Source organism: Oreochromis aureus, linkage group 6 (assembly GCF_013358895.1).
Source record: "Oreochromis aureus strain Israel breed Guangdong linkage group 6, ZZ_aureus, whole genome shotgun sequence".
Classification (NCBI taxonomy): domain Eukaryota; kingdom Metazoa; phylum Chordata; class Actinopteri; order Cichliformes; family Cichlidae; genus Oreochromis; species Oreochromis aureus.
In genome coordinates, this window is record NC_052947.1 from 40,161,318 (window position 1) to 40,188,252 (window position 26,935).

At 43.4% G+C, this 26,935-nt stretch overlaps 1 protein-coding gene across 1 annotated transcript in view; it reads left to right on the top strand.

Annotated features, from left to right (window-relative positions):
- The window catches only part of LOC116323927 (VPS10 domain-containing receptor SorCS1), a 184,558-nt gene that overhangs the window by 84,856 nt on the left and 72,767 nt on the right, over window positions 1-26,935 (top strand). The window contains exon 3 of the mRNA XM_039613985.1: window positions 10,532-10,631. Within this exon, the coding sequence (XP_039469919.1) occupies window positions 10,532-10,631 (100 nt within the window). The remainder of the gene's footprint in view (window positions 1-10,531; window positions 10,632-26,935) is intronic.

Genomic DNA, 26,935 nt, shown 5'->3' on the forward strand with positions numbered 1-26,935 from the left:
TATTTGAAGTCACTCAAGACATTCTCCGGTGTCTTTGCTGCCTTTTAAAGATTTGTATGCTTTGGGCTTTTTCTCTATCTTCATGTGAAATTAGAATAGCTCCTTGATTGAGCCTCAGGCCTCTCAAAATAAATTAGAGCTGACAGCTCAGATAAGTCGCTCAAACTTTCAGAGATAGTCTGAAATGCAAAAATCCGACCGAAGACAAATTTCACATTAGCACTTTGACCAACATTTGAATATTTCAGCTGTCATTTGAAGATTTAACGGGTTTATAACTCTTTTCTATGTAAATGAAGTTTAAGAAAAGATGAAGTGTCTCTGCTTGCCAGTCATGTCAGACAAAATGCACAACTGTTTTTTACTGAATGCAGTTCAGAGGGTGGCGTGAAATACGCTGGAACAAAGGGAACTGGAGTCAGGATAGGCTGGCTCTTACTCGCTTCTTTGAGTGAACGCATCGATCACTCAGCGAGAAAATAAATAACCAAGTTCCTCAGTTTTCCTTCCACATTTGAGGACAATCTGGCTTCAATGGACTTAAGAATTTAAACATGTATAACTGAACCTGGGAAAAATACAGCTCCATTTTAACTTTTTTAAAAAAAAATAATTTCTGCAGGACTCAGATTTCTGTGTTTGGCTCAGCCATGCCACACAGACACGTATGAGCCACTTCTGACCCTTCAGTTCACTCGTGGACTTGAATCTTCTGTCAAACTGTGACATTTAGCCCACTATCATCTGTGAAGGTCTTCATATGAAAAAGATGGAAGATGGAAGTTTTGAGTCTTTCATTTTGGTCATTATGGCTTCAAAATTATAAAAAACATGAACTGATGGTCATAGCATCCAGAGTTTAGGCATGCACAGGTAAGTGAAATTCAGACAGACATTTGAAATAATGATTTAGTGGATAGCTGATGGTGCTGATATGATTTTGTGTTTTTATTTATTTTCTGTGTTTGTTTATAGCGTTTAGTTCTTTGACAATAACCCAGAGCAAAACTGATGCTGCCGTTCACAGTAAATAGCATCCTTTTTGCTGATATGTTGGCATCAACCAGTTTGATCTTTGTCCAAGATCATTTTAGAAATTGTTGTTCTCTGGAGGCTGAATCCCGTTTTAGCTATTAATGTTTCCTTTTTCTGAACCAACAGCCTTAAAAATCAAATTGTTAACCTAAAAGTTTTGAAGCATTTAAATCTGTTCCATGCACACAGCTGTAAGCAGCAGTGTAAGCTTTGAGCTTAGCATATTTTGCGAGCCACAGATGAACAATATTCCTTTGATATACTGATAAGCATACCTGCATCAATTTGTAACTGATAAAATCTTATAACCTGATGATTCTCATTCAGGTTTGGAAGCCTTCCTGTTCCTGTACGTAGTGAAACAGTGTGAGAGTTCTCAGCATTATCTGATCCTCATTTCTGCTACTTTCAGATCTTATAATAAGAAAACATTGACTTCTAAATTATGCATAATAAGTCACGCAGTCTTTATACATAAGGTTGTGCAGCAGGTTTGCTTCGTACCACTGAATTCTGTTCCAAGACTATATTTTCAGTTCTTACCATAGTTACAAGTATTAGTGGGAATTTGAAGGTCTTGATATTTTTTTACAAGCTGGAAGTTGCAGTTTCTCATCATTTCTCGAGAGACTTCTGAGCAATAGTCATGTGAACATCAGTGAGATGAAGTATTTTCTGTGCTGGGATAGTAAAGGCATGAGGCAAAACATGACGTGGTAGTGGCAATGTAATAATGATGTGTAATCCTCACACCGCTGTGTGTTTGTGTGTTTACAGCTTAATTAGATGTTACTGCTTCCGTGGTAACTGAAGTGCAAATGGGATTGAAAACATAGTTTGTCAGCCGTTGTGCTACCCAGTTACTATATGCAGAATAATGAGTGACTGTTTCCAGTGTCTGTCACACACAGCTGCTGTTAATCTTTAAGATCACTTCCCCTTTAGCTCATTAAATAAGGACAGAAATTTGCCTCAAAAGTGTTCTGAATGCATACAATAAAATCCACAAGCATATAAACTAATATTCACAAATATGTGCAGTGATTTGTGTGTAACTCACAGAGTCCATGCAAAAATACAAAGCAATTTGATCAAATGCATTCATTAATAGTGATTATTTACGCTTAATTATTTAAGTCAAGCTTCACGAATTGGATATTTTCTCCTTCAAAAACTCTTCTGTGCATACCAATGTCTAAAACTACACGTAACATCCCTCTCTGGAGTGTTCAGGATCAGTTAACATCAATGTTAGCCTGCTCTTATCAGGGACCAGTAAGATTAACATTAAAGTGTTATTCTGCATTATCTAGATTATTTCTATATTCAAAATATACAGAGGTTAGTTAGCGTATACTCCCTCCAGAAGGACTCACAAGCACACGGTCCAAGGATGACCCACAGAGATGTACAGCCATGATGTTCCCTCATCTGCAGCCGTGCACTGACTCCCTTTTCCTAGCAGGTTATTGTGTAGTGTTTATAACTGGTAAAAATATGTTTTCTACACTCATTTGTAAAAATCTAATTTGTAATTTGTACAAAATAATTTCATGTTTCTATGGTGAACTTAATTAAATCATGTAGGATGTGGATGAAATTCAGCAACTTAATTTGTTCTTGTTGAGATGAGATGATACAATCTAGTAAGTGGTTAGTCGCCTGGACTCACGAAATTCACAAAATCAAACAAGCTTTTAAACCACAGGAAAATCACTGAAGATCTAAGAGGCAACCAACCACACACACCACGTGCTATTGCTATTTATTGTGATTTAACCTGTCAAAGACAAAAATGTAAAGAAAATTACGTATCGAGCCTTGTAATCATAGCTTTTCTACTTTTGTGAAACCTTTATTGAAAGCTTGGTGACACATGGGTCAGCACTGTTGGCTCAAAGCAAGAAGGGCCTGGGTTCAAATCTGCAATCTGTCTAGTTTGCAGTGGGTTCTCTCTGGCTACTCTGGTTTCCTCCCACAGTTAAAAGTTGTGCAGTTATTAGTACAAAGGGTTGTTTGCCTCTCTGTGATAAATTGGCAACCTGTCCAGGGTGCACCCGCCTCTTACCTTATCACATCTGGGATAGGCCCCAGGCAGCCCCCTTGCAACCCTGCAACCCTGATAATGATAAGAGGATGGATGGAGGGGATGTTGTTGTAAATCTATTAAACATTTATATTAAACAGACTCTAGGCTTTGTTGAACACGTGACCAATCATGTTTTATCAACACAACATGCACAGGTTTATTGAATATGGAGGAGTTCTGTTGATTTACCTCAGTTGTTTAAGTTACTGCCAAAGCAAAAACATAAGTGTGTAACCAACGGCCATGACTGAATTGAGTAAATCCAACATGTTTTTTTCAGTGTAGTAGGAGTGATGAGCTGTTCTGTTTATTTAGAAAAAAGAATGCCTGTTTTATTAAACTGAGGAACTGTACAAATATGTGTGATGAGCTTTGACAGTGATAACACTGACACAAGGTATATGTCAGGGTTTTATAAACATTGCAATAAGCGTCTGTATATTTTGTAAGTTTTGTCTTTGTTGTTTTCCTTTTAATGATATGAGCTAATTTTGTCTTGAATTAAATAATAATAATAAACAAAAAGATAAGAAATAGAAAAACATCGTGCAGGACGAGAGGAAGCCCAGATGTCCCAGTTTTACACTGGGCCTTTAAAGCAGCTTACATTTGCTGATCTGTACGAAGCTCACAGCGTGAAATTTGTGTCAAAACCCTGAGTGGGCATGCGACGTCATCTCTGCGTATCAGGTGATTGGTGCACACACATTTAAGGTTTTTAAACGAGCGACAGGGATGTTACGTGTAGTTTTAGACTTTTGTATGCACCGAAGGGTTTTTGAGGGAGAAAAATTTCCGATTTGTGAAGCTGGACTTAAATAATTAAACATAAATAATCACTATTTATGATTTATAATTAACAAAATCATTTGTAAAATAGTTATACGTGTGATCAGAGTGTTTGAGTTTGTGGGTTGGCGCATGAGCCTGTGAGTCCTCAAAAGTTACATACAAATCACTGCATATATATGTGAATCGTAGTTTATGCTTGTGGATTGTATTATATACATTCGTAACACTTACCTTATTGTAGCAACAGTACAGCAACACAACAAAGACTTTGTGCAGATGTTCACGTTTTTAAACATATTTGGTCAAATTTAAGAGTGATCTTGTATCAAAATGTAAAATCCATCCATCCATCCATCCATCTTCATCCGCTTTATCCGAGGCCGGGTCGCGGGGGCAGCAGCCTAAGCAGAGAAGCCCAGACCTCCCTCTCCCCAGCCACCTCCTCCAGCTTATCCGGGGGAACACCAAGGCGTTCCCAGGCCAGCCGAGAGATATAATCTGTCCAGCGTGTCCTGGGTCTGCCCCGGGGCCTCCTCCCGGTGGGACATGCCCGGAACACCTCACCCAGGAGGCGCCCAGGAGGCATCCTTGTCAGATGCCCGAACCACCTCAGCTGGCTCCTTTCAATGTGGAGGAGCAGCGGCTCTACTCTGAGCCCCTCCCGGATGGCCGAACTTCTCACCCTATCTCTAAGGGAGAGGCCAGCCACCCTTCGGAGGAAGCTCATTTCTGCCGCTTGTATCCGCGATCTCGTTCTTTCGGTCACTACCCACAGCTCGTGGCCATAGGTGAGGGTAGGGACGAGATCGACCGGTAAATTGAGAGCTTCGCTTTTACACTCAGCTCCCTCTTCACCACGACGGACGGTGCAGCGTCCGCATCACTGCAGCCGCAGCACCAATCCGTCTGTCGATCTCCGGCTCCCTTCTCCCATCACTCGCGAACAAGACCCCGAGATACTTGAACTCCTCCACTTGGGGCAGGAACTCATCCCCGACCGGAGTGGGCACTCCACCCTTTTCGGCTGAGAACCATGGCCTCAGATTTGGAGGTGCTGATCCTCATTCCCGCTGCTTCACACTCGGCTGCGAACCGTTCCAGTGCGAGCTGGAGGCCTTCACCTGATGAAGCCAACAGAACCACATCATCCGCAAAAAGCAGAGATGAGATTCTGAGGCCACCGAAGCGAAAGCCCTCAGCCACTTGGCTGCGCCTAGAAATCCTGTCCATAAAAATTATGAACAGAACTGGTGACAAAGGGCAGCCCTGGCGGAGCCCATCACCCACTGGGAACGAGTCCGACTAATTGCCGGCAATGCGAACCAAACTCTTGCAACGGTTGTATAGGGATCGAATGGCAAAATGTAAAATAGTCAGAAAAATGCTTTCTATTTTTGTTGACATGGACACAAACCCACATAGCAAAATTGGTATGGCCCGGATCTGGCCCACACAATGTGCTTACACATGGCCCACATACCGCAAAGAATGACGGCCCTTTGGTGGCCCAGACCTGGTTTACCAGAGGTGGCCCACACATGGGCCAGCACAAGGCCAGTTGCAGACACACTGCTGGTCCTGTGCTGGCAGAGAACAGTTTCATCTCTGGCCCCAGATGTCCGCCTAATGTGTACCTTAATCGAGCCATGTAATAACAACATGTGCCGGAACATAACAGTGCAAAAGTAACAACAAGAAAATCTGTTCAGACAGTGAATGGACTGATTCTTATATAGCGTTTTTCTACTTTCCCGCATTACTCAAAGTGCTCATAAGCATTTTGTAACATTAACAGACTTTCTCTTAACTGAGTGCTTCCTAACTACATTCACACTCTTGACATGCAGACTGGAGGAGCCAGGGATCGAACCACGACCCTTCAATCAGTAGGTGACCTGCTCTACCTCATGAGCTACAGCCACCCAGTGGGAAACATGAGTAAACCCTCACCAGGTTTTTGATAAAGTGTACACTCACAAACCTGTCAAACCAGCATGTGAAACGTTGGCTACCATAGCAGTATGGTATTGCAACATGGCATTTGGGTCTTCTAACTAAAATAGGAAAATAGGAACATAAACAGTCCCATCATTGCCAGACCTGGCCCACATCTGGCTGACATACACCCTGCCATGACACCAGTCAGTCAGAAGTGCCAGCTTGATGCTGGATCCGGGCCAGACCTGTTTTCTATGAGCCTGGGCCACATAAACCAAACCACAATCGGGCCTGATGTGACATGCCATCACATAAACAGTGCCATCTACGCCAGGCCTGGTCCACATCTGGATGACATACCACTTACCATGCCAGAAGTCAGCCAGCAGTGCCGGCATGACACCAGATCCGGGCCAGAGCTGCCTGCTATGTGGGTATGGACCTTTTTTGATTACGGACATCACAACTTTGAAACTGTTCACTGGAATTATGTTTTGTATGTGCAGCATTTATGCTCTTGACTTATTATTGGTTTCCCTGGAAACCAAGAAAAAGGAAAGTTTATTGTAACACAAACCATCATAATTTTGTAACCCCAAGCAAATAATTTATTTCTTAAACCTAGCTGAGTAGTTTTTATTTGGTAATTTTAATGTTCATAACCAAATACTTCTAGTATTGCGTCGCTCTAAACATCTAATTCTAAATGTCTAAATGTAATTGAGTAGATGTTTTTTGTGTTAATCTAACTATAGTTTAGGAGAAAACAAATTAAAACATAACTGAAGTGCAGAAAATATAAAGAAATTAAAAACACCAAAGAAAGTTTTAGAAAAAAGGTATAAAAATCAGTTCTGTGTCGGGCCTAGCTGATTCACACCACCAGTCCCTCCTGTTTCCAAATGCGAACATCTTTGCCTTTTAAAAGTGGATTTGAGAGCAGTGTGATGGATTAAAACAGGAATCACGGTCACAAATCTATACATTAAATATACTGAGTATTAACTATTCCACAAACTGATGAAAGAATGCAGGGAAATTGGAAAAATGTTTCATGTCTGTACCAACCAACCTGCAACCAAGAAAATGCAACACCAGTGCAAAGTTATACCAAAGAAACTGGAAGGTTTTTCCATCCATCCTCCCTTCAATTATATAAAGTGTGCCAGTGCTGTATGCTGATAAACAGCCTCGCTCCATGATGCTCCCACCTACAGGCCTCACTGTAAAAACATTGAGGCCTGTAGGTAGGTGTTTTTGGGGTGATGGTGTGTATTATGGCATCCAAAGAGTTCAGTTTTGGTCTCATCTGTCCAGACTATACTCTCTCAGTATTTCATAGGCTTGTCTAAATGTTGTCCATCAAACTTTAAATGTGCTACAACATGCTTTTTCTTCAGCAGTGGAGTCTTGCGTGGTGAGCGTGCATGAAGGTCATGGCGGTTGAGAGCATTACTTGTTGTTCTCTTTGAAATAATTGTACTTGCTGATTCCAGGTCTTTCTGTAGCTCCACACAAGTGGTCCTTGTTTCTTGTACAGCTCTTCTGATCGTTCTTTTCACTGCTCTGTCTGAAATCCCGCAGGGAGCACCTGGTCATGGCCGGTTTATGGTGAAATTATGTTCTTTCCATTTCTGGATTATGGCCCCAACAGTGCTCACTGGAACCTTCAGTAGGTTAGAAATTCTTCCTTAACTAATTCTATCATATGTTTTACAACAATAACGTTGCGCCGGTGTTGAGAGAGCTCATTGGTTTTACCCATCATGACATGTTTCATCCGTGACACCATGGTAATGAGACAGCTTTCTATAGGCCATCAGTTGGGACTGAACCAGCTGATAATAATTTGCACTAAGTGTCAGGATTGCTTTCTAGTTACTGATAGATTTCGCTCATGCCATGACTTCCTGGGCCTTTTTACACCTCTCTTTCTTCGTGTGTTCAGTATTTTTTCCCCTCTTTCTTTTTATTCATGAGAAATATTCATATTATATAAACATCTATGGTTTCATGTCTTTGCACGTGTGGATTGGAGGGTTGTTGCCAACATCTAGTGAACATTTCTAGCACCTTTAAGAAATATATTTACTTAGAGAATTGGTGTTCAATACTTATTTTACCCACTGTGCATTGTTTGTGCAGGGATCGCTGGTGGTGGACTAAATGAAAGTAAAAATCTGGCAAGGATATCAGATGGTCAGATGTTGAAACCAGCCTCATTTCATCTGAATAGACGAACATGTTCAATAGCTCTTTTTACAGAGCTGTATTTTAAATGCAATAACCTCTTGAATAAAGCACTCCTGGGCCAGCAGGTTTGTTTGTACTTCATTAGAGATGCACTGCAGTCAAGTGTTGTATAAATATACAGTATACAACACGGTGCAGAGTGACAGAAAGAGCCAAGTCGCAGTGAGTTCTAAAGCCATCTTCCTGGTATGACTCTCAGAGCGGAGTGGTAAAAAACACATCTAAGGGCGAAGTGCAGTTGATGGCTGTTGGATATAAATATTATCGTCAAGTACGCGGATGATTGTAGACTGAAGCTCATGCATGAGAGAAAATAACTTTTATGCATCTGCAACCTGGCATCTATGTTTTTCTTCTGAGTTTTCATTTGCTACTGTAGCAGTCTTTCTTGGGAGGTTCAGTCAGCAGTGTTAGTGAGATCTGCCCATTATGATACCTGGCACACAAATTCATCCAGTTAGTTGGGTTTGAGGTCAGACCAGTCAAATTCTGCTACAAACAGGGAAAGTAAAACCCAAAACAGACAAATAAACAGTGTGTGTTTATGATTTTTGGACGTAAGCAGGGCTAAAGTTTAAAGTGTAGTGTGGTCTCGTCTGTTCTATGGTATATGTAATACATCCATGTAAGTAGTTAAAAGAGAATAAAATATATTTAAACTGCATAGAAAACATTCCATAAAGGATTTATGAAGACACTCTTTAGCCTTTAGCAAAGCATTGTTTTACATTCTCCCTTTCTGATGCACAAATTTAAAAAATGTAGCTTTTATCTTAATCCAGTCTTTTTTAAATTTCTCCAGTCTTTCAGTTTTCCTGCTCATTGTCGTGTTCCCTTTGTTGCTTTCGTCTTCAGCTGGGTGCTTTAAAGCTCTCAGATCCTTATGCACAGTTGTATTTAAGTTGTTTACATTTTTGCATGAATGTCAGAAAAACTCCCTGTACTGTGTCTTTTTTCAGTATGGCAGGCAAAGATATTGTGTATTACAGTCATGATCAGTACAGTTTAAAAGTGAAAAAAAACCCTATATTTTTAAATGATATTCATGGATTCATGAACGAACATTTACAGTGTGTCTGTTTGTTTTTCTGATGTTGGATTTTTGTATAATGTTGCTGCATCCATGTAAGAATATTCATAACAGATTTCTGTGTGAAGCAGAGCTTATCTTCTGCATATTTATGTAATTGTGACATTTTTAAATACTTAAAACTTTAAAAAACATTTTTTGAAAAACATCAAGAATGTCAGTGAATGATTTCAGTGTGCATTTACTCACACTGTTACATTGCACCACTTCATTACACAGGTGTAGAGATTGGTCAGCAATACCTTGGGCAACCTACCATCGGTAGGGAAAAGTGTGTATTCTCTGATCAGCTGGCGAGTGGATGTGTTTAGATGGATGTGTGAAATCAATAACATGGACTGTGCTGCACCATAAACCTCCTTGTAATGACTTTGGTTGCTTGCAGACTGCTGATGTAACCTGTAGTTTGCATGGAAGATGGCGACTTGTCAGCAAACACTTGCTAACTCGTGTGAAACTTGTGTGATGCAAAACGGAAATGGTGAATGTTTTAGAGTGAAAGTTTGGCCTTACAGCTGAAACCAACATGTTTCAAAAGACAAAACTTTTGCTTTGAAGGTGAACTGTATCTGTGTTTGTGTCACACACCTCATGGTTTAACTACAGCTTAGCAAGTAGTTGGCAGACATGACACCATCTTCCAAACAAACTACGGGAAAAATAATAACATGGTTATTGGTGAAGCACTGTATACCTCTTTGCAACCAGTTTCACCTACCAGCAAGAAGAAACTACTTCCAGCAGCTACTGGTCAGGGAATGATCTCATTCTTTTTTAGTGACCAGTGGTTATCACTGACCAGTCTCTAGGTCGAGTGATAGCAGCTACCTGCAACCAGTTGAAGAATACTTGTTTTTCCTAGCTATCAGTGGTTACCAACTGGTTGCCAACTGGTCTGCAGGCATGTGGTCCTGGGTTTTATTGATATTCGGTTTGATATTCGGACATTGGTTTTGTGAATATTTTGCTTTAATTATTGAATGAAAACAGTTAAAAACAATCCAGTTCATTTTTCTATCTTCAAAATGACCAGGAGCAGTGGTCAGCTCTTGGGTGGTAAAGTATGAGTTCACTGATGGTAAGATTGAGACATATGTCTGCATTTACTCAAGTATGTCTACGTCAGCTTATTAAGGGTGCATTCTATGTCTGGATTATAAATACAGCAGCAGTGACCGTAATAGTCCTGCTGAGGTTCATGTTGCTGTGAGCACAAAAGGGACTTAATCAAGTCTGTGCTCTTTCCCCTCCAACACTGAATTCTCAAGAGGACTCTTTTAATTGCAACAAGTAATTCACCAAGTGTTCATCAGACCTTTCTGATTAAATTTCAGGTCAACAGACTACGGAGCAACGTACCAGAAGCTGAATGACAAAGTAGGAGCAAAGACAATACTCAGTTATTTGTACGTGAGCCCCAACAACAAGAGAAAGGTAATGGTCCTCTTTTGTCATTTCTTCTGAATCCAATTTTAAAAATTGTCTTGACTGTATGAGTTACTTTTGTTTGCTCCTCACTGTTGGCATGACAGTCACACAGTATGCAGTCTTGAATGCAGGCAGACATATTGATGTCGTCTGACTCACTGGTCTCGGTTTGATGTCCGTCTTTCCTCTGTCGCTGCCTACAGTCTCAGTAAGAAGCACTTAACTCACTCATTTATTAACAAGTTCAAACCAAAATGACAGTTAGCTGACAGAAAGGAACACTGTCTCCCAGTTCTACATGAATATAAATCAATTAGAAGTCAGACAACCCTCCTTCAATCAGCGCCCCTGCCCTTCCTTTGGTTTGGGTCATTTGATGGTATTAACCACCTGTCTGTGTTCATGCTCGCTTTACACAACTCTAATCAGGAGGTTTTTCAGTTAATTACCGTCTAATTATTAAAAGGGAATGCAGCCCCAGTTCAGTTCAGATGCTGGCCATATGATGCAGATAGGTTGTCGGGCAGTGACTGTTACGCCCCTGAGGTCTGTTAAAGGTGCTGAACCAGATGATGAGATGATGAACCTGAACATAGAGAGAGACATCCAGGACTCGCTAGAAAGGCTTGAATGTCCTTCTGTTATCGTCAGCAAAGCATTAAGAGACTTTCTCTGATTGTGGGATTTTCTACAGCATAATTTAGTGAGAAATTTTTGAGGAAAACAACTATAGATCAGTCTGTCTATGTTAACACACAAACCTGGGGAGTCTGGAGACAATCTGCAAGATATGACCCCCTGCTCCACCAGAGAAGATCTCTTTATACTGTATAAGAAAACTCCCTTCTGTCCTTCACCAGAATTACCACTGGTGAGGATATTCTCCTGTTTTGGACACTCAAATAAAACCCCTACAACATAAATACTCCAAATCCAAAAAAATAATTCAGCATCTTCTAGTTTCTGAGAACATGTTGCAAAAAGCAACCCCAATACTAACCCTAGACACCTCACCAATGACCTGGCACATGTTAGCATGTAAAAAGCCCAACCTTTCATTCTAAAACCCATTGTCATCTACAGGTGGTCTACAGTGGTGACAAAAGAACCGAAAATCTTAGAAATCAAAGTCTGAGAATTGCAGCTTATGACATTTATCAAAATATCTTCAGGCTATGACTTCCTGTTGATCAAGTGATGCTCCAGAAAAACAAATTTATCATATTCTGTCCTAAGATCTCTACATCCCACAGTCTGTATCTTGACTTGTCTTTGTGTTATATAGGTCAGTATGAGAAATGACAGCATTTACACACAGGTTTAGCAACCTTACACTTTTAAACGATCGGTGTAGAAACTCATCACCGTAGAGTAAATGTGATAATTGGCTTTCCCATTTTTATTTCTGCTTCAGAGATGCTGGAAATTTCCAGTGATACTGTTTGATAGATGTCATCTGTCTACCCCACTATATCTGCAAAATTCAATCAAGTCTGATAATCACAGCAAAACAGGAAATTGTTACTGACCACAATAGTTAATCAATGAAAGACACAAAAACAGGAAAAAGAAAATGTGGTGCAGGAATAAGGAGAAATTTAGCCTTTCATCTGATGACAAAATACATGATGGGAAGTTATCAATCAGACATAAGCAGTATATAGTACCTCAAATTAAAAGCCCTTTGCCAGAACTGTTGCGTTGCCTTCTGGCAAAAGCCAATTATTTGTCCTTGCAGCCCTATGCGTTGTGATTGCTTTTTTCATTAAGTCAACCAAGTCAAATACATTAGATGGGCCTAGTTTTTCCTACAAAGAGCTGAGCTGCTTTATCCCTTTATACAACACATCTACACGTTCTTTACCCCACCACTGAAAACGTAGATGATGAACTGAACCTGAACGTGGATGTTTTCAGCCTAATCATTAGGAGCCGCTTGGATATAAATCATAGGTTTTCTCAGTTGGTTTAGGGTTGGCTGGGGTTGCTGAGGCATGCTCTCTATACAGGCTTAAAATAAATTAGAGGCAGCACATCAGCAAATGGTCAGAGTTAACCACTTTTTCTGTGCTAGGTCCATTTGGGTCAATTTTGCCAGGTTCCATTATGGCTCTGGTCCATTAGGGTTTTGGGCATCTCTGATTGTGTGTTTGTGTATTTCTATGTTTTAAATTTTGTTTTGTCCATGTCCAGTTTGGGTTTATGAACTACCTTAATTAATCCACACATTTCCGCCAGACCCTAAATATCCATTTTTTCTCTTGTCTTTATTTGTCACATCCATCTAAATGTTAGTGTACTTGGAAAGAGTAACAACAACACTAGTGATTACCGATTTAAGTTCCCCATTCTAAACATTTCTGTTTGGGACTTGGTGCAAGTAAGCTGTAAAATCTCTTCTTCTTGCATGTTTGTATTATTCATGCTTTTACAATACATATTTGACCAACTATGGAGTCTTTATGACATGCCTCTTAATTGAATCAAAATGAGTGGCAGACTGGGGTAGAAACGTTCGTATTAGCTAGGCTATCTTCTGTTTTATTGCTTGTAGAGTGGTGGGATCTGGGCAAACCCAAAGAAGATGTGTCTAATGATGCATCAATGCAGAGACACAGAGAGAGATCACAGAAGCATTTCAGTCCACAGAAACCAGCAATCACCAGTTTCACAGAGCAGAAAACAGACGAAGGCCAGCAAATAACTTGACATGTTGCTGATGTCACACACACACACACACACACACACACACACACACACACACACACACACACACAGAGACACACTTTTAAAAAACTATTCCTGCCACATAGCCAAAATGACAGTCACCCATACAAACCATCACGTGCCAGATATACACGAACATGAGCCTAAATTAGCTATTTCACACAAAGTCACGCATTCAAATATTCTTTGTCTCACACTCACACTTTTTTCTCTCACACATCCATAGTATCACCATATTGCCAAAATATGACATGTAAAATAAAAATGCGACTGAAAGCATCCTTGTCAGTCTATAGAGTGATTATTAGATGCAAAACATACTAGTAATTCTGAGCAGAGGAACAATGACTTGGTAGCCTTGGCTTTGTGTCATCTGCAAGATGTAAAGTAGAATTTGAGACCAGTATGGTCATTGTGCTCACTGATAATGTTAGGCATGCATAGGCTAGCAAAACACATCAAATTCACTTTTTATCTGACAAATAATGTAACACAGAACTCATAAGTGAATGGCTTAAGACTATAGATTTTATAGATTTAGATTGTATAGACACTCTTTAGCCCAAGCAATGGGTGTTGGACATCACGGGGTGCTTTAGTCTCCTTGAAATAAGGAGACTACCCATTTATAGAGCCTGTATCTACAAGTTTTTAGTCAGGAAATACAGATTTTCCAACATAGTTGCTAATCAGATACAAAGAAGTAGAGAAGTAGAGAGTTTTACACTGCATTTCTGTGGGAACAATCAGTGATTCAAACTGGATTCCGCATAAACTGTTTTTTCTGCTGTGTGTTTGTTCACTTATCCAACTGAGGGTCGTGGGGGGATTGGAACCTGTCTTAGCTACTGCAACAAATCACTAATTTGATGCAGGGATAACACAGAGAGACAAACAACTATTCACACACATTCACACGTATGCACAATTTAGAACTAGATGTCTTTGGACTGTTGAAGGAAGCTGGAACACCCAGATAGAACCCACGTGCACATGGGGAGAAAATGTAATGTAAAGAAAGGCCCCAGTGGATTTGAACCCAAAAAATATTTTTTAAAAGAAAATCATAATCTAGTGGGTTATTAAAAGTTTCTTATATCACACATGCTGGCCAGCGTGGTTCGTAATAGAGACTTGCTTATGCTGTGCTATGCAAATGTGCATATGGTAACTGATCTCAGAGCAGTGAAAGCAGAGCCAATAGAAACGTATCTAGCATGTTAATTTCCTGTTAGTTTCTTGTAAGACTGGACGTTTATCCACAATGCACAGAGTACCAGGAAAAAAACACTGCTGACCTCTAAGTTTGCCCAGCTCAAACTTTCGTTAATGGGCCACAGACACACCAATGAAATGAACACATACTTAAGTGGGATTGGAGGGAGAGTCAATCCTCCTTCAAGGCCAACTGGGACCACAGTTGGCACTGATAGACGATGAGAAAAGCTTACTGGACAGAACACTGTTTGAGACGTAAGGAGAGAGATTTGGTCTTAATTTATGTTTTAAGATGAAACTGGGCAAGCACTGCTTGCCCTGCTTGCCCGGGGGAAATGCTACTGATTTAAGATATCCTAAAATACAGTTAATGTGTAAGATGTAATTGATGTGGAAATGAACGGTAAGTTTCCTTTTGTCAGTCAAATCTACAAGTCCACATTTAGAACATCCTTGTAGGATGCTCACTTGAGGCTTTGGATCCAGCCTCAAGTGGACAGCAGAGGAACTGCAGCTTTGGCAGTTTGTTTCATTTCTCAGATCAGATCCTGGACATCATTGTCCTGGATACCATTTTCATTTTATTCAGATAAGACACAAGACAGTATTCACGATGTCATTGTGAAATAGGGCAATTATCCTGTCATGAGCTGATACAAGAGAGCATTTATCTTGCTTAGATAATATGTCTGAACCAAATCTAATTGCAGTCGATTCAATATTTGTTGTAATACTTCATCCTGAATGGTAGCATTAGGCTGACATATAGCAGGATAGACTGACATTGTTATCTACTGCTAGCCACGCTAACATTAAATAAAAAAAAGAGTGGAGAAAGGAACCAGAGAAGAAGCAACTTTCTCTATAAAGCACTCCACACTCAAAGTGTTTTTCCTCCATTGTTGCTGTTTCCACATACTCAGAAAGTATGGACGCAGTAGAGACTGCAGGTTCGTCAGTCTCTGTCACCCCGGGCACAGCACCATGTGACTACTGCTGGTGGCAGACAAAAGCCCCTCTCTTCATCCAGTAGTGGAAGTAAATCAGGCCTGTGTGGCTGTGGGGGATAGTGGGAGTAAAGCAGTGGAGAGGGACAGAGAGAAACTGCACAGGGAGCGAAGGAAAGAAAGGGAGCAGGGGGGAAAGAGACAGCACATAAACTGACAGGGAGCAAGTGAGCATGGAAGAGTGGCGATGGGAGGAAACGGGGAGAAAAAATGACAGAGCAAAAAAATAAATAAACAGAGGCATGGCCCAGGGGTCACTCATGGAGAAAACAGTCTGACAACACAGCAATTACATCAATTTTCATATTGTGGCTTCATACTGAGGCTGTACATGAAAGAACGGAGCTCGAGTACACATTAGGGGAAGTAATTTGGGGTTTTAGCCTGAGATTTTGTGTGAGAGCACATTATTACAGTAAATGGCTGGGGATGGTGAGTGCTGGTTAACAAAAAAAAAAAAAAGCACACAGATTGCAGTCATACAAATGGGTATTGCCTCTAATGGTTTGAAAACAAAAGAGATTTTTCCAGGGGAAGCATTTGAGTGACAGCAGAGTCAGTCTGAGCTGCTTTCCTCTCAGTCTCAGCCTTCTCTTTAAGGAATACATAATGACTCTTTTTCATCAATGTACTGAGTAAAAGAAAAGTCACAGGGCTCAAATGTTCTCTCGTGACAAAGGCCTTGAATGCTCACCCATTTGTGGGAGTGCATGCCTGTGTTTGTATGTGCAGTATTCAAAACAATCATGGCCTTGTGGAGCTGTGAAGGCAACAATAGGCAGGTGGGTGGAATATGAATTCACCTCAGAAGAGACCTCTCTCCCACAGTCGAGCTTCAAAGACTTCTGTTCATTGTCTCGCTTTTCTGTACAAGTTCAAGACTTAAAAGTGAACTTAAATATTTCATGTCCTCGAAGTGTCCTCAAAATAACAATGACAACAATAAAAAAAGAGAAATGTTTCGCAGGAAGACAAACGGAATCCATACGAAAAATGTCCCGAGACTTGCATCATCATGCAAACGCTTTCATACATAAATACAAGCATTATATGACATTGATGCATTTCTGTGCAGCAGCAGTGAGTGTCACCTCACAGGAAAAGAAAAAAACATTTATTCTTTTCACTCCTTTACCATCATTAGTGAAATACCCAAATGCACATCATCAGTTTACAGATTTTATAATTGAAATAGAAATGTGTAGGGCGACTTCTTGTCAGCCACGTAGTTTAATGGTGGGATTAAGTTCCTGGAGGAATAACAAATGTTTAGTTTGTCACTTTTTTGAATGGAGTCTTGGAATACACGCAGCAAGTCACAAGACTGGGATTTTTACAGAAGTCATAAGTGGAATGCACAAAACGAAGAGAAGCACGTTAGCAAAGGATTGCATGAATTTAATTTTTTAAGGATGGCTTCATCGAATCAAATAATAAAAGTAGAGAATGTTTGAAAAACAGTGGGGAAAAGCACCCAAATGAGACAAAATAAGAAAAATAATGAGTAAAAGTCAAGTTTGTTTTATGTTGCTTTTCCTTTGTTCTGAGCTGAAGCTGTTTTCTTGGCGTTGGATGCTACAAGACAGCCTTTTTCATGGCTCTCTGATTCTGGACGTGCTGAATAAGTGGGGCACGGCTACTTTCTAAATCAAGCTGTGAAGCACAGATGCGGAGCAGTCTATTCCAGGGTTGCAGTGGTTTCTTCAGGTGCTGTTGCAGAAGAGAGGCTGCAAACAGTCGAGCTGTCAGACTGTGTTAAAAAAAATCTGAAGTTTGCAGAAGTTGTGAGAACAAATTTTAATAGCATCAGGTTAGATTGATTGCCATTGATGACTTTGACCTCACAGGGTTGACCTCCTGACTTCCATCAGCCAGGCCAACTGATGCGTCACTTTCCTGACACATGAAATGAACAGTTAACTTTAATTTGTAGCTTTTTTGTAGTTATATTGCAGTAATAAGGAAACCAGGACTTGGTGCTTTATTTTCCAAGTGTCACAGCTGAGTGTAGCTGCTCTTTACTGTTAAAGTCAGATATTAAAGATGATTTGATGATGAGAAAAGTGGTTTTGTTGGTGCATTTTTGATGAGTGGTGTACATTGTCTCCCGTGATGTCTTCACAATAGCAGCCAGCTTGTGTTTTGCCAGTTGAGTGCTTTTAATGTGAAGCAGCAGGAGCAGAAAAGTTGATTTTGCATTAGCAATAACTTCATCCAGCTCTGACAGTGTGAAGACAGCGAGCATTGACACTGTTTAATAAGATATAATTACACTGGAACATGCGTGCATCATTGCCTGTGAATCACTCGTGAAGTACAAGACTCTAATTTTTTTACTCGGTGTTGAACATTAAAAGGATGTGGCAGCAAAACAATCCTGAGCAGAGTCAAAGACTGTTATATGTTAAGGTTAAATAAGGTTAACCGAAGCTAAAAGCTCTGCTCTTCCCAGTTTGTCTTGTATTCTCTTACAGTCACACTCAGAACGGCGAAATAGGACAAAAATGTTGCATCATGTGTTTTTTCTTCAAATAAAATATCTGCTTTAAGTTAAATAAATGCTTCTTTTTTTAAACAAACACGCCGCTCTAAGAGACAGAAACGCCGAAGGAGAGAGATCAAAATGTGAGTGCTGTGTACTCGCTGATGTTGACAGGTTTGTTCGGCTCCACAGATTTACAGACAAATACTTTTATTACTTGAGTTATTCATTTGTAATTCCTGTACATAATTTTAACTTCAGATGGTAACAAACAATCATACTTAATGAAGTGTTTCCCAGAATAAATAGATTTAAAATAAGAATAAACTCAGCTGTTTGAAAATGCAGCACTTAAAGCTCTCGGTGGGAAACATTTGTGTATGAAGCCTTGATTGTGTCTTTGCAATATAGGTTAAAGCTTGATGGCCTCATGCTGCTCATAAATATGATTTATGTGCTAATCGGAAGCCTTTAAAGATATATGAATATAATCTGTCATTCATGCAGCAGCTCCAGTCCAGGACGAACAAACGTTGCTGAAAAGGAGGCATGAAAAGCTCTAAACATGTTATTATTAGTGAGCTATGTATGATACAATGAAAAATCATTGTCACATTTCAAGATTCAGAATCTTTCCAAACTTGCTTTAGTCTTTTTGTTATGCAAAGAAAGACAGACTCTTATTTAAGGACAGTACTAACCTGAAAAGATGCAGTTTTCCCCTCAAGACTAAAAACATCAAAATGAGAATCACAATTTATGGAGAATGTATATTCAAAAAGCTTTTATTACATATTTTCAGCAGAAAATGTTGCATAAACTCGCCAAGAGCTAAATTAGTGCTACTATAAAATTGCGACGTCACTTCTAATTAAACAGGTCAATTCATTGCAACACATGCTTACTTACACCAGACATACCTGGAGCCATACCACCTGGTGCATGTTCAGTGTACCGACATCAGCGTGTAGAGCTGCGTGTTGCATGGAGATAAGAAAAAGGAAAAGAGAGGGAAAGTGTCGTCTGGTCCACCAGCTTTTTAAGGACACGGTGCATGCCAAAATAATCACAGCGAATCAGCCATGCTCCCCTAGCCTGCACAGCAGTGGTTTCGTTTGAGGTGAGGATGGTGATGGAGGTTCTGGTTGCTCAGAGGGGACGCAACATCTGTCAGGCCTAAGGCACAATCTCCAAATGGCTGCGATGAGCGGAGAGACGAGCACCCCGGAGCCCGTGGAGAGACACGGCGACAGAGGAGGGGAGACAGACTCGGAGACGCAAATCCAGACGGACAGAGAGATGGAGGGAGATGGAGACGGGGCTGACAGAGTGTGAGGTGCTGAGATGGAAGAGGGAGAGAAGGGGAGCTGTAAAGAAGATAGGATGGGTAAATCTAGGTGAGCCGGGGATATTCCATCAATATTCTTTTACGTGCCTTCACGGGACATTGCCCACTTTCTCAGCAGGGGATTGAAAGCTATACAAGTCAGTGTGTGCTGCTGTCAGAGGAAGAGAGCTGAGCTCCCCTTGAAAAGCATGCTAATGCAAAATGTTGTGGAAAAGGCATCTCCAAATGACATATGTTGTTGTGTTATTTATTGATGATCGCTGTGAAGAATTCATTATTTCAGTAACTCGAGACAGATGAAGATGTCTGAAGTGGGATTGCTGCTGGTTAATTATCTAAACGGATCTTGTTTGTCTTGTCTCTGTTCATTCATAATGAACGTGTAGCTCTGTGTTTTCACACGCAGCTTGTGAGCTTCCAACTTATGTACTGCCATAAGGGGCAGCTAGCTGAGCCAAGATAGAAAACCCAATTATACTGAGAGGCAGAAACTGACATGTTTGTCAGGTCTGGCAGGAGTCTAGGTGAGCTAAAATGTCAGGCGGCGTTCAATTAGCATCGTGCTTAAATGTCTCCGATCAACAGACGGGAGTTTCGTCTAATAGAACGGATCTAACAGTTGAAAGCACCTGGTCAATGCAGCCGACGAGGCGCCGAGCGAGCACAGAAGTGATGATTATGAATATGTGCGTCGACTCTTCTTTGCTTTCATGTCCTGCACTTAGAGACACGTAGCACAGTGGAGTGTGATAGCTTGAATATTCATTGGGAAAGTAGTGACAGGGTTTTGACTTGCTACGTGCTGTCTATGCAGACACTTAGCTAAGTTAACACGGCTCCACATGGATACACAGTAGCTCGTCTTGTGCTTGAGGACTACAGTTAAATCATTATTAATTTCACCGGTCTCTCCTCAAATATGTTAGCATTAGCTTTGTGGTTATTAAGCTGATTGAGGACGATGTTTGCGCTATCAACACTGACACAACGCTCATGTAAATCACATGATCTATTTTGGAGTAATTTAAAAAATAAGCCACAGTACTTCTTCCTGCAGGCTGTAAATGCTTGCTCATGTCAAAGAGCATAAAAACACATGAAATATTTTTATTTCAAGCTATCAGAAACCACCATTACACCAGGTGTACAGTGTACTCTGAGTCAGTGGTGTAAACTGGTAGCACTCTGGAGCTATTGTTGCAAAATAAGTGGAGTTTGGATCCAAAGATGCCACACTGGTTGTGATTTCCAGTCAAAAGGAAACAAGAAAGTGGTATTAGTCTGTGCAGCTTTCCTTTCAAAACGAAGATGAGAAAATGCTTTCAAGAGACCAGCAGCTGTGCTCTCTGAACATTTCCTCTGATGCATTCAGTATATTTTTTAAACTGTGTTGTGTTTAGACTAAAACTAAACACAATGTCTACAGTTTTTGCCCAGAAGCAGTCAGAGTGCCCCGGCATAACAAGTGGAACTCGAGAAGGGAAATTTGGACTCTCTCCTGCTCTTTCCCAACCCCAATCACAGAGGAAGACGACAATCTGCCCTTTCAGTCAGCTCAGCGGTCCACGAGTGTGCAGGACTGTCAACATAAGATCAGTTCAAAGGCTCAGAAACATATAGACATGCTGGATGCTGCCGTACCATCGCCAGCTCATGTGGTGCTGAAAAAAACCGATGTTCATCTCACTGCGACCAAGACTGTTTCAGCTATTAGCTAAAAATCACCAGACTGCATTATTTCATAAAGAAGTTAAAGGATTTTTTTTCAAAAATTTGATTAAAACTGTCACGACTGGGGCAGCAGTCGTGTGATGAATAAATGAGGACCCAAGATGCAGACGGTGATGGAGATGCGAGTGGAGGTTTATTTACAGTGAAGATAACAGAAGTGAGGGCAGGACTGAACATAAACCTAAACTGGGTGAAACTAACAAACAAACCTGGAACATAAGGTCAGCGGGAGAAACTCAGAGATGGCAGAAGAGGACAGCAGAACAGGGAGACGTAGAGAAACATAGGGAATGAACACAGATGACGCGACGAGGAACAAAGGCAAACCCACACAATAAATACACAGAGGAACACTGGGAAATCACACACAGGTGGGAGACACAGCTGGACCTGGTTAACCTGACGAGACAGGGGGAACACTCACACCAGGGACCAACAGAGGGAGCACAAACCCAGAAACCCAGTATCAAAATCCCAAAACACAAACCATCCCAAAACAGCCCACAAATAATAACAATAAATACACCAAACCCAAAATCGCTGAGTCATGGACTCAGGATCATGACAGTGCCCCCCCCTCAAGGGCAGGCTCCCGACAGCCACAGAAACACACCACCAGACCCGGGTGGGCGGTAGGGGGTCCAGGACGGAGGGACCGGACCAGGACCAAAACGGAGGCCCAAGAGTCCCAAACAAAATGGTCACAAACACACAGGGGAGCAGAGTCCGAAACACAGTTCAGGTGGCCTGCCTGGGGCCCAACAGCACAGAAGGCCAGTATGGGACAGTTCAGGAGGCCGGCCACGAAGAAGGCAGTGGTGGCCACAGAAGTCCAGAGGCCGGCCACAGAGGTCCGGAGGCCGGCCACGCGGAAGGCGGTGGCGGCCGCAGAAGTCCGGAGGCCGGCCACGCGGAAGGCGGTGGCGGCCGCAGAAGTCCGGAGGCCGGCCATGTGGAAGGCGGTGGCGGCGACAACCTCGTTCAGGAGGACGCCCACATCGGCGATGACGACCATCCAGCGGCCTAGAAAACGGCCAGTGAAAATGAGGTGCCGGACGTGGACCGGATGGCGGTGTGCCAGCAGAACCAGGCAAGGACGAGGAGAAGGATGAGGCAGAAGCTGCTGCTGAAGCCGAACCAGGTGGGGCTGGAACTGATACGGAGGCCGAGGCAGAAGCTGCTGCTGAAGCCGAACCAGGCGAGGCTGGAGCTGATGCAGAGGCCGGGCCAGGCGAGGCTGGAGCTGATGCAGAGGCCGGGCCAGGAGAAGCTGGAGCTGATGCAGAGGCCGGGCCAGGAGAGGCTGGAGCTGATGCAGAGGCCGGGCCAGGAGAAGCTGGAGCTGATGCAGAGGCCGGGCCAGGAGAGGCTGGAGCTGATGCAGAGGCCGGGCCAGGAGAAGCTGCGGCAGGTGCTGATGATGACGACGAAGCTGCTGCTGCAGGCGAGGATGCTGAATAGAATAGAATAGAATAGAATTCAACTTTATTGTCATTGCACATGTCACAGGTACAGGGCAACGAAATGCAGTTTGCATCCATCCAGAAAGTGCTTTAGTCGTGATATAGATATATTACAATATAAATTAGCAATAATAGAGATGTGTAAGTATATTACAGAAATGGGTCTATTATGGTATGTTATAATGTACACAGTGTGAAGTATGTTATGAATATTCTATAACTATAAGTATGTACAGGCTGTAGTGAGTACAAGCTATGTACAGGCTATGAACAGGATATAAATATGAAATAAAAACTATACAGAAATCTGAGATATACAGTTATACAGAATGTAAACTATGTAAGTTATAAACAGTTGTGGGATTAAAAATTATCGTATGTACAGAATGATTATCTACACAGAACTATACAGTAGTGGTAAAGTGCTAGTGGTGGTTGTGGGTGTGTGTATGTTCAGTCCATGAGTTTAACGTGGGTCAGATGTCAGGAGGCAGAGTTCAGGAGTCTGACAGCTGTGGGGAAGAAGCTGTTCGGTACCTGGTGGTCTTAGTCGGAGGCTCCTGTAGCGCCTCCCAGAGGGCAGGAGGGTGAAGAGTCTATGTGATGGGTGACTGGGGTCTCTGATGATTTTCCCAGCCCTTTTCAGACACCGCTTCCTGTAGATGTCCTTTATGGCAGGAAGTGGTGCTCGGCGATGCTCTGGGCAGTTTTCACGACCCTCTGCAACGCCTTCGGTCCGAGGCAGAGCAGTTCCCGCACCAGACTGTTATACAGTTGGTCAGGATGCTCTCGATGGTGCAGCGATAGAAGTTCACCAGGATGTCTGAGGACAGGTGGTTCTTCCTCAGAGTCCTCAAGAAGAAGAGGCGCTGGTGAGCCTTCTTGACCAGCTTGGAGCAGTTGGTCGTCCAGGTGAGATCCTCGGAGATGTGGACTCCCAGGAACTTGAAGCTGCTCACACGCTCCACAGCCGCCCCTTAATGTGGATGGGTGGATGTGGGTCAGCATTCCTCCTGTAGTCCACGATGAGCTCCTTAGTCTTCTCGGTGTTAAGCAGCAGGTTGTTTGTGTCGCACCACTCAGCCAGACGATCCACCTCCTCCCTGTAGGCGGCCTCGCGTCGTTGTCACTGATGAGGCCAATCACCGTGGTGTCATCTGCAAACTTAATGATGGTGTTGGAACCATCAGCAGGTCTGCAGTCGTGGGTGAAGAGGGAGTAGAGGAAAGGGCTCATCACACAGCCCTGTGGTACACGGTGTTCATTGTGATTGTTGATGAGCAGCGGTTATCCAGTCGGACATGCTGGGGCGGTTGGTCAGGAAGTCCAGTAACCATTTGCAGATGAGGGAACTGATGCCCAGGTCTGTCAGTTTCCTGATGAGTTGTGAGGGTGGATTGTGTTGAATGCTGAACTGAAGTCTATAAACAGCATTCTGGCGAGGTGTTGTTGTTGTCCAGGTGTGAGAGGACAGAGTGCAGTGCGATGGAGACTGCATCCTCTGTGCTCCTGTTCTGGCGGTATGCAAATTGGTGGGGGTCCAGGGTGGGGGAGACAGGATTTGAAGTGTGCTAAGACCAGCTGCTCTAAGCACTTAGTGATGATGGGGTGAGGGCTACTGGGCGGTAGTCATTGAGGCTAGATGGGTTGGAGTTTTTGGGTATCGGGACGATGGAGGTGGATTTGAAGCAGGCCGGTACCACAGCGTGGGCCAAGGACAGGTTGAATATGTCTGTGAGCACTCCTGCAAGCTCCCCAGAACACGCTCTGAGAACACGCCCTGGGATACCATCAGGACCTGCAGCCTTGTGGACATTGATCCTGCTCAGCACCGCTCCCTACATCGGTGGGGAGAGAGTCAGAGGTTGGTGGTCTGGCGTCATGTCTGTTATGGTTGTGGTTGTGGGGTTCCCTCGCTCAAAACGAGCATAAAAGTTGTTGAGCTCGTTGAGGAAGGAGGCATCAGAGGATGTGGGGAGGGTTTGGTGGTCCTGTAGTCTGTAATGGTCTGGAGTCCTTGCCACATGCGTAGGGGGTTGGAGTTGGAGAAGTGTTCTTCTACCTTCTTTTGTAATGGTGTTTGGCTTTTTGATGACCTTCTTTAGATTAGCCCTGGCTGTACTGTAGGCGTGTGCATCTCCTGACCTAAAGGCGGTGTTGCGGGCCTTCAGGAGGAGACGAACATCCCGGTTCATCCAAGGCTTCTGGTTGGGGTACATGGTGATCCGTTTCTGGGTGGTGACACTGTCTGTGGTTTCGAGATGTAATCCAGTACAGATGAGGCGTACTGGTCCAGGTCTGTGTGGGTGAACATATTCCAGTCTGTGTTTTTAAATCTGTCCTGGAGCACTGCGTCTGTCCCCTCTGGCCACACTTTTAATTGTCCTCACAGCAGGTTTCACACGTTGGATGAGTGGTGAATACCTAGGTGTGAGGAACAGGGAGAGATGGTCCGATTGTCCAATGTGGGGAGGGTGTTGCTTTGTAGGCTCCAGCCAAGTTGGAATAAACATGGTCTCAAAGTCTTGTCTCCTCTGGTGTGGCAGGAGACATGTTGGTGGAATCTGGGGAGGACTGTCTTTAAGTTGGTGTGGTTGAAGTCGCCAGCAACAATAAAAGCAGCCTCGGGGTGTTTATTCTGGTGTTTGTTAATGGCTGCAGAAAGTTCTTTCATGGCCAACCTAGCATTAGCGTCAGGGGGATATATACTGCAGTGAGTATGATCGAAGTGAGTTCTCTGGGAGATAATAAGGTCTGCATTTGACCATTAAAACTCCGCATTAGGTGAGCAGTGACTCTCAGTAGTAGTGGAGTTCATGCACCAAGCATTGTTAATATAAATGCACAAACCTCCACCTCTGGTCTTGCCGGAGTCATCTGCTAGCCTGTCGGCTCGGTGTGTGTGGCGTCCTGCTAACTCGATAGCATTGTCCGGGCAGCTGTTGTTCGACATTTGAGTCCATAATCCGTCTGTTGTTAGTGATGGAGAGCCGTATCTCATCCATTTTGTTTGCCAGAGAACGGACATTGGCGAGGAAAATACTGGGTAAAGGCAGCCGATGTGGTGTTAGCTTTAGCTTAGCCCGTAGCCCTCCGCGCCTACCTCGCCTTTGTTTACGTTCTCAGCGCCGTCTGCGTGCACTTCCGCCCGGCCGGGGAGAGTGGGCAGCCTCCGGTGTTCTGGAGATCTCTGGGATGAGTCGGAGATCGGCGATAAAACTGTTGGAGTTATGAGTCCAGATGTCCAGAATCTCTTGTCTGCTGTAGGTCAGCAACGCACAGCAATTCTGGATGAATAATCCGGTTAAAAGTAGATAAAAAACCGCTAAATAGCAGATTCTGGAGAGACACTGAGCCTCGCGTTGTTCACGCGCCGCCATCTTGGTCGATCAGAAGAAGCTGCTGCTGCAGGCGAGGATGCTGAAGAAGCTGCTGCTGCAGGCGAGGATGCTGAAGAAGCTGCTGCTGCAGGCGAGGATGCTGAAGAAGCTGCTGCTGCAGGCGAGGATGCTAAAGAAGCTGCTGCTGCAGGCGAGGATGCTGAAGAAGCTGCTGCTGCAGGCGAGGATGCTGAAGAAGCTGCTGCTGCAGGCGAGGATGCTGAAGAAGCTGCTGCTGCAGGCGAGGATGCTGAAGAAGCTGCTGCTGCAGGCGAGGCTGAAGCCGATGAGGAGGCTGGACCAGACGAGGATGCAGACACGAAGGCTGGACCAGACGAGGATGCAGACACGAAGGCTGGACCAGACGAGGATGCAGACACGAAGGCTGGACCAGACGAGGATGCAGACACGAAGGCTGGACCAGACGAGGACGAAGGTGAGGCTGAAGCTGAAGCAGGTGATGCTGAAGGCTCTGAAGCTGGCCCAGACGAAGGCACGGAGGCAGAAGCAAAAACTGCAGCCGGCAAGGATGATGAGGCTGCAGCTGGCGAAGATGAAGAGGCTGCAGCTGGCGAAGATGAAGAGGCTGCAGCTGGTGAAGATGAAGAGGCTGCAGCTGGTGAAGATGAAGAGGCTGCAGCTGGCGAAGACGAAGAGGCTGCAGCTGGTGGCGCTGCAGGCGACGGTGTAGAAGCCGCAGGCGGTAGCGCTGCAGGCGACGGCGTAGGAGCCGCGGATGCTGGTGCAGGCGGTGATGGAGCTGCTGCAGCCGCTGGTGCAGCCGGTGATGGAGCTGCTGGTGCAAGCGGTGATGGAGCCGCTGCTGCAGGCAGTGATGGAGCTGCTGGTGCAAGCGGTGATGGAGCTGCTGGTGCAGGCGGTGATGGAGCCGCTCCTGCAGGCGGTGATGGAGCCGCTGCAGCTACTGGTGAAGACGAAGAGGCTGCAGCTAGT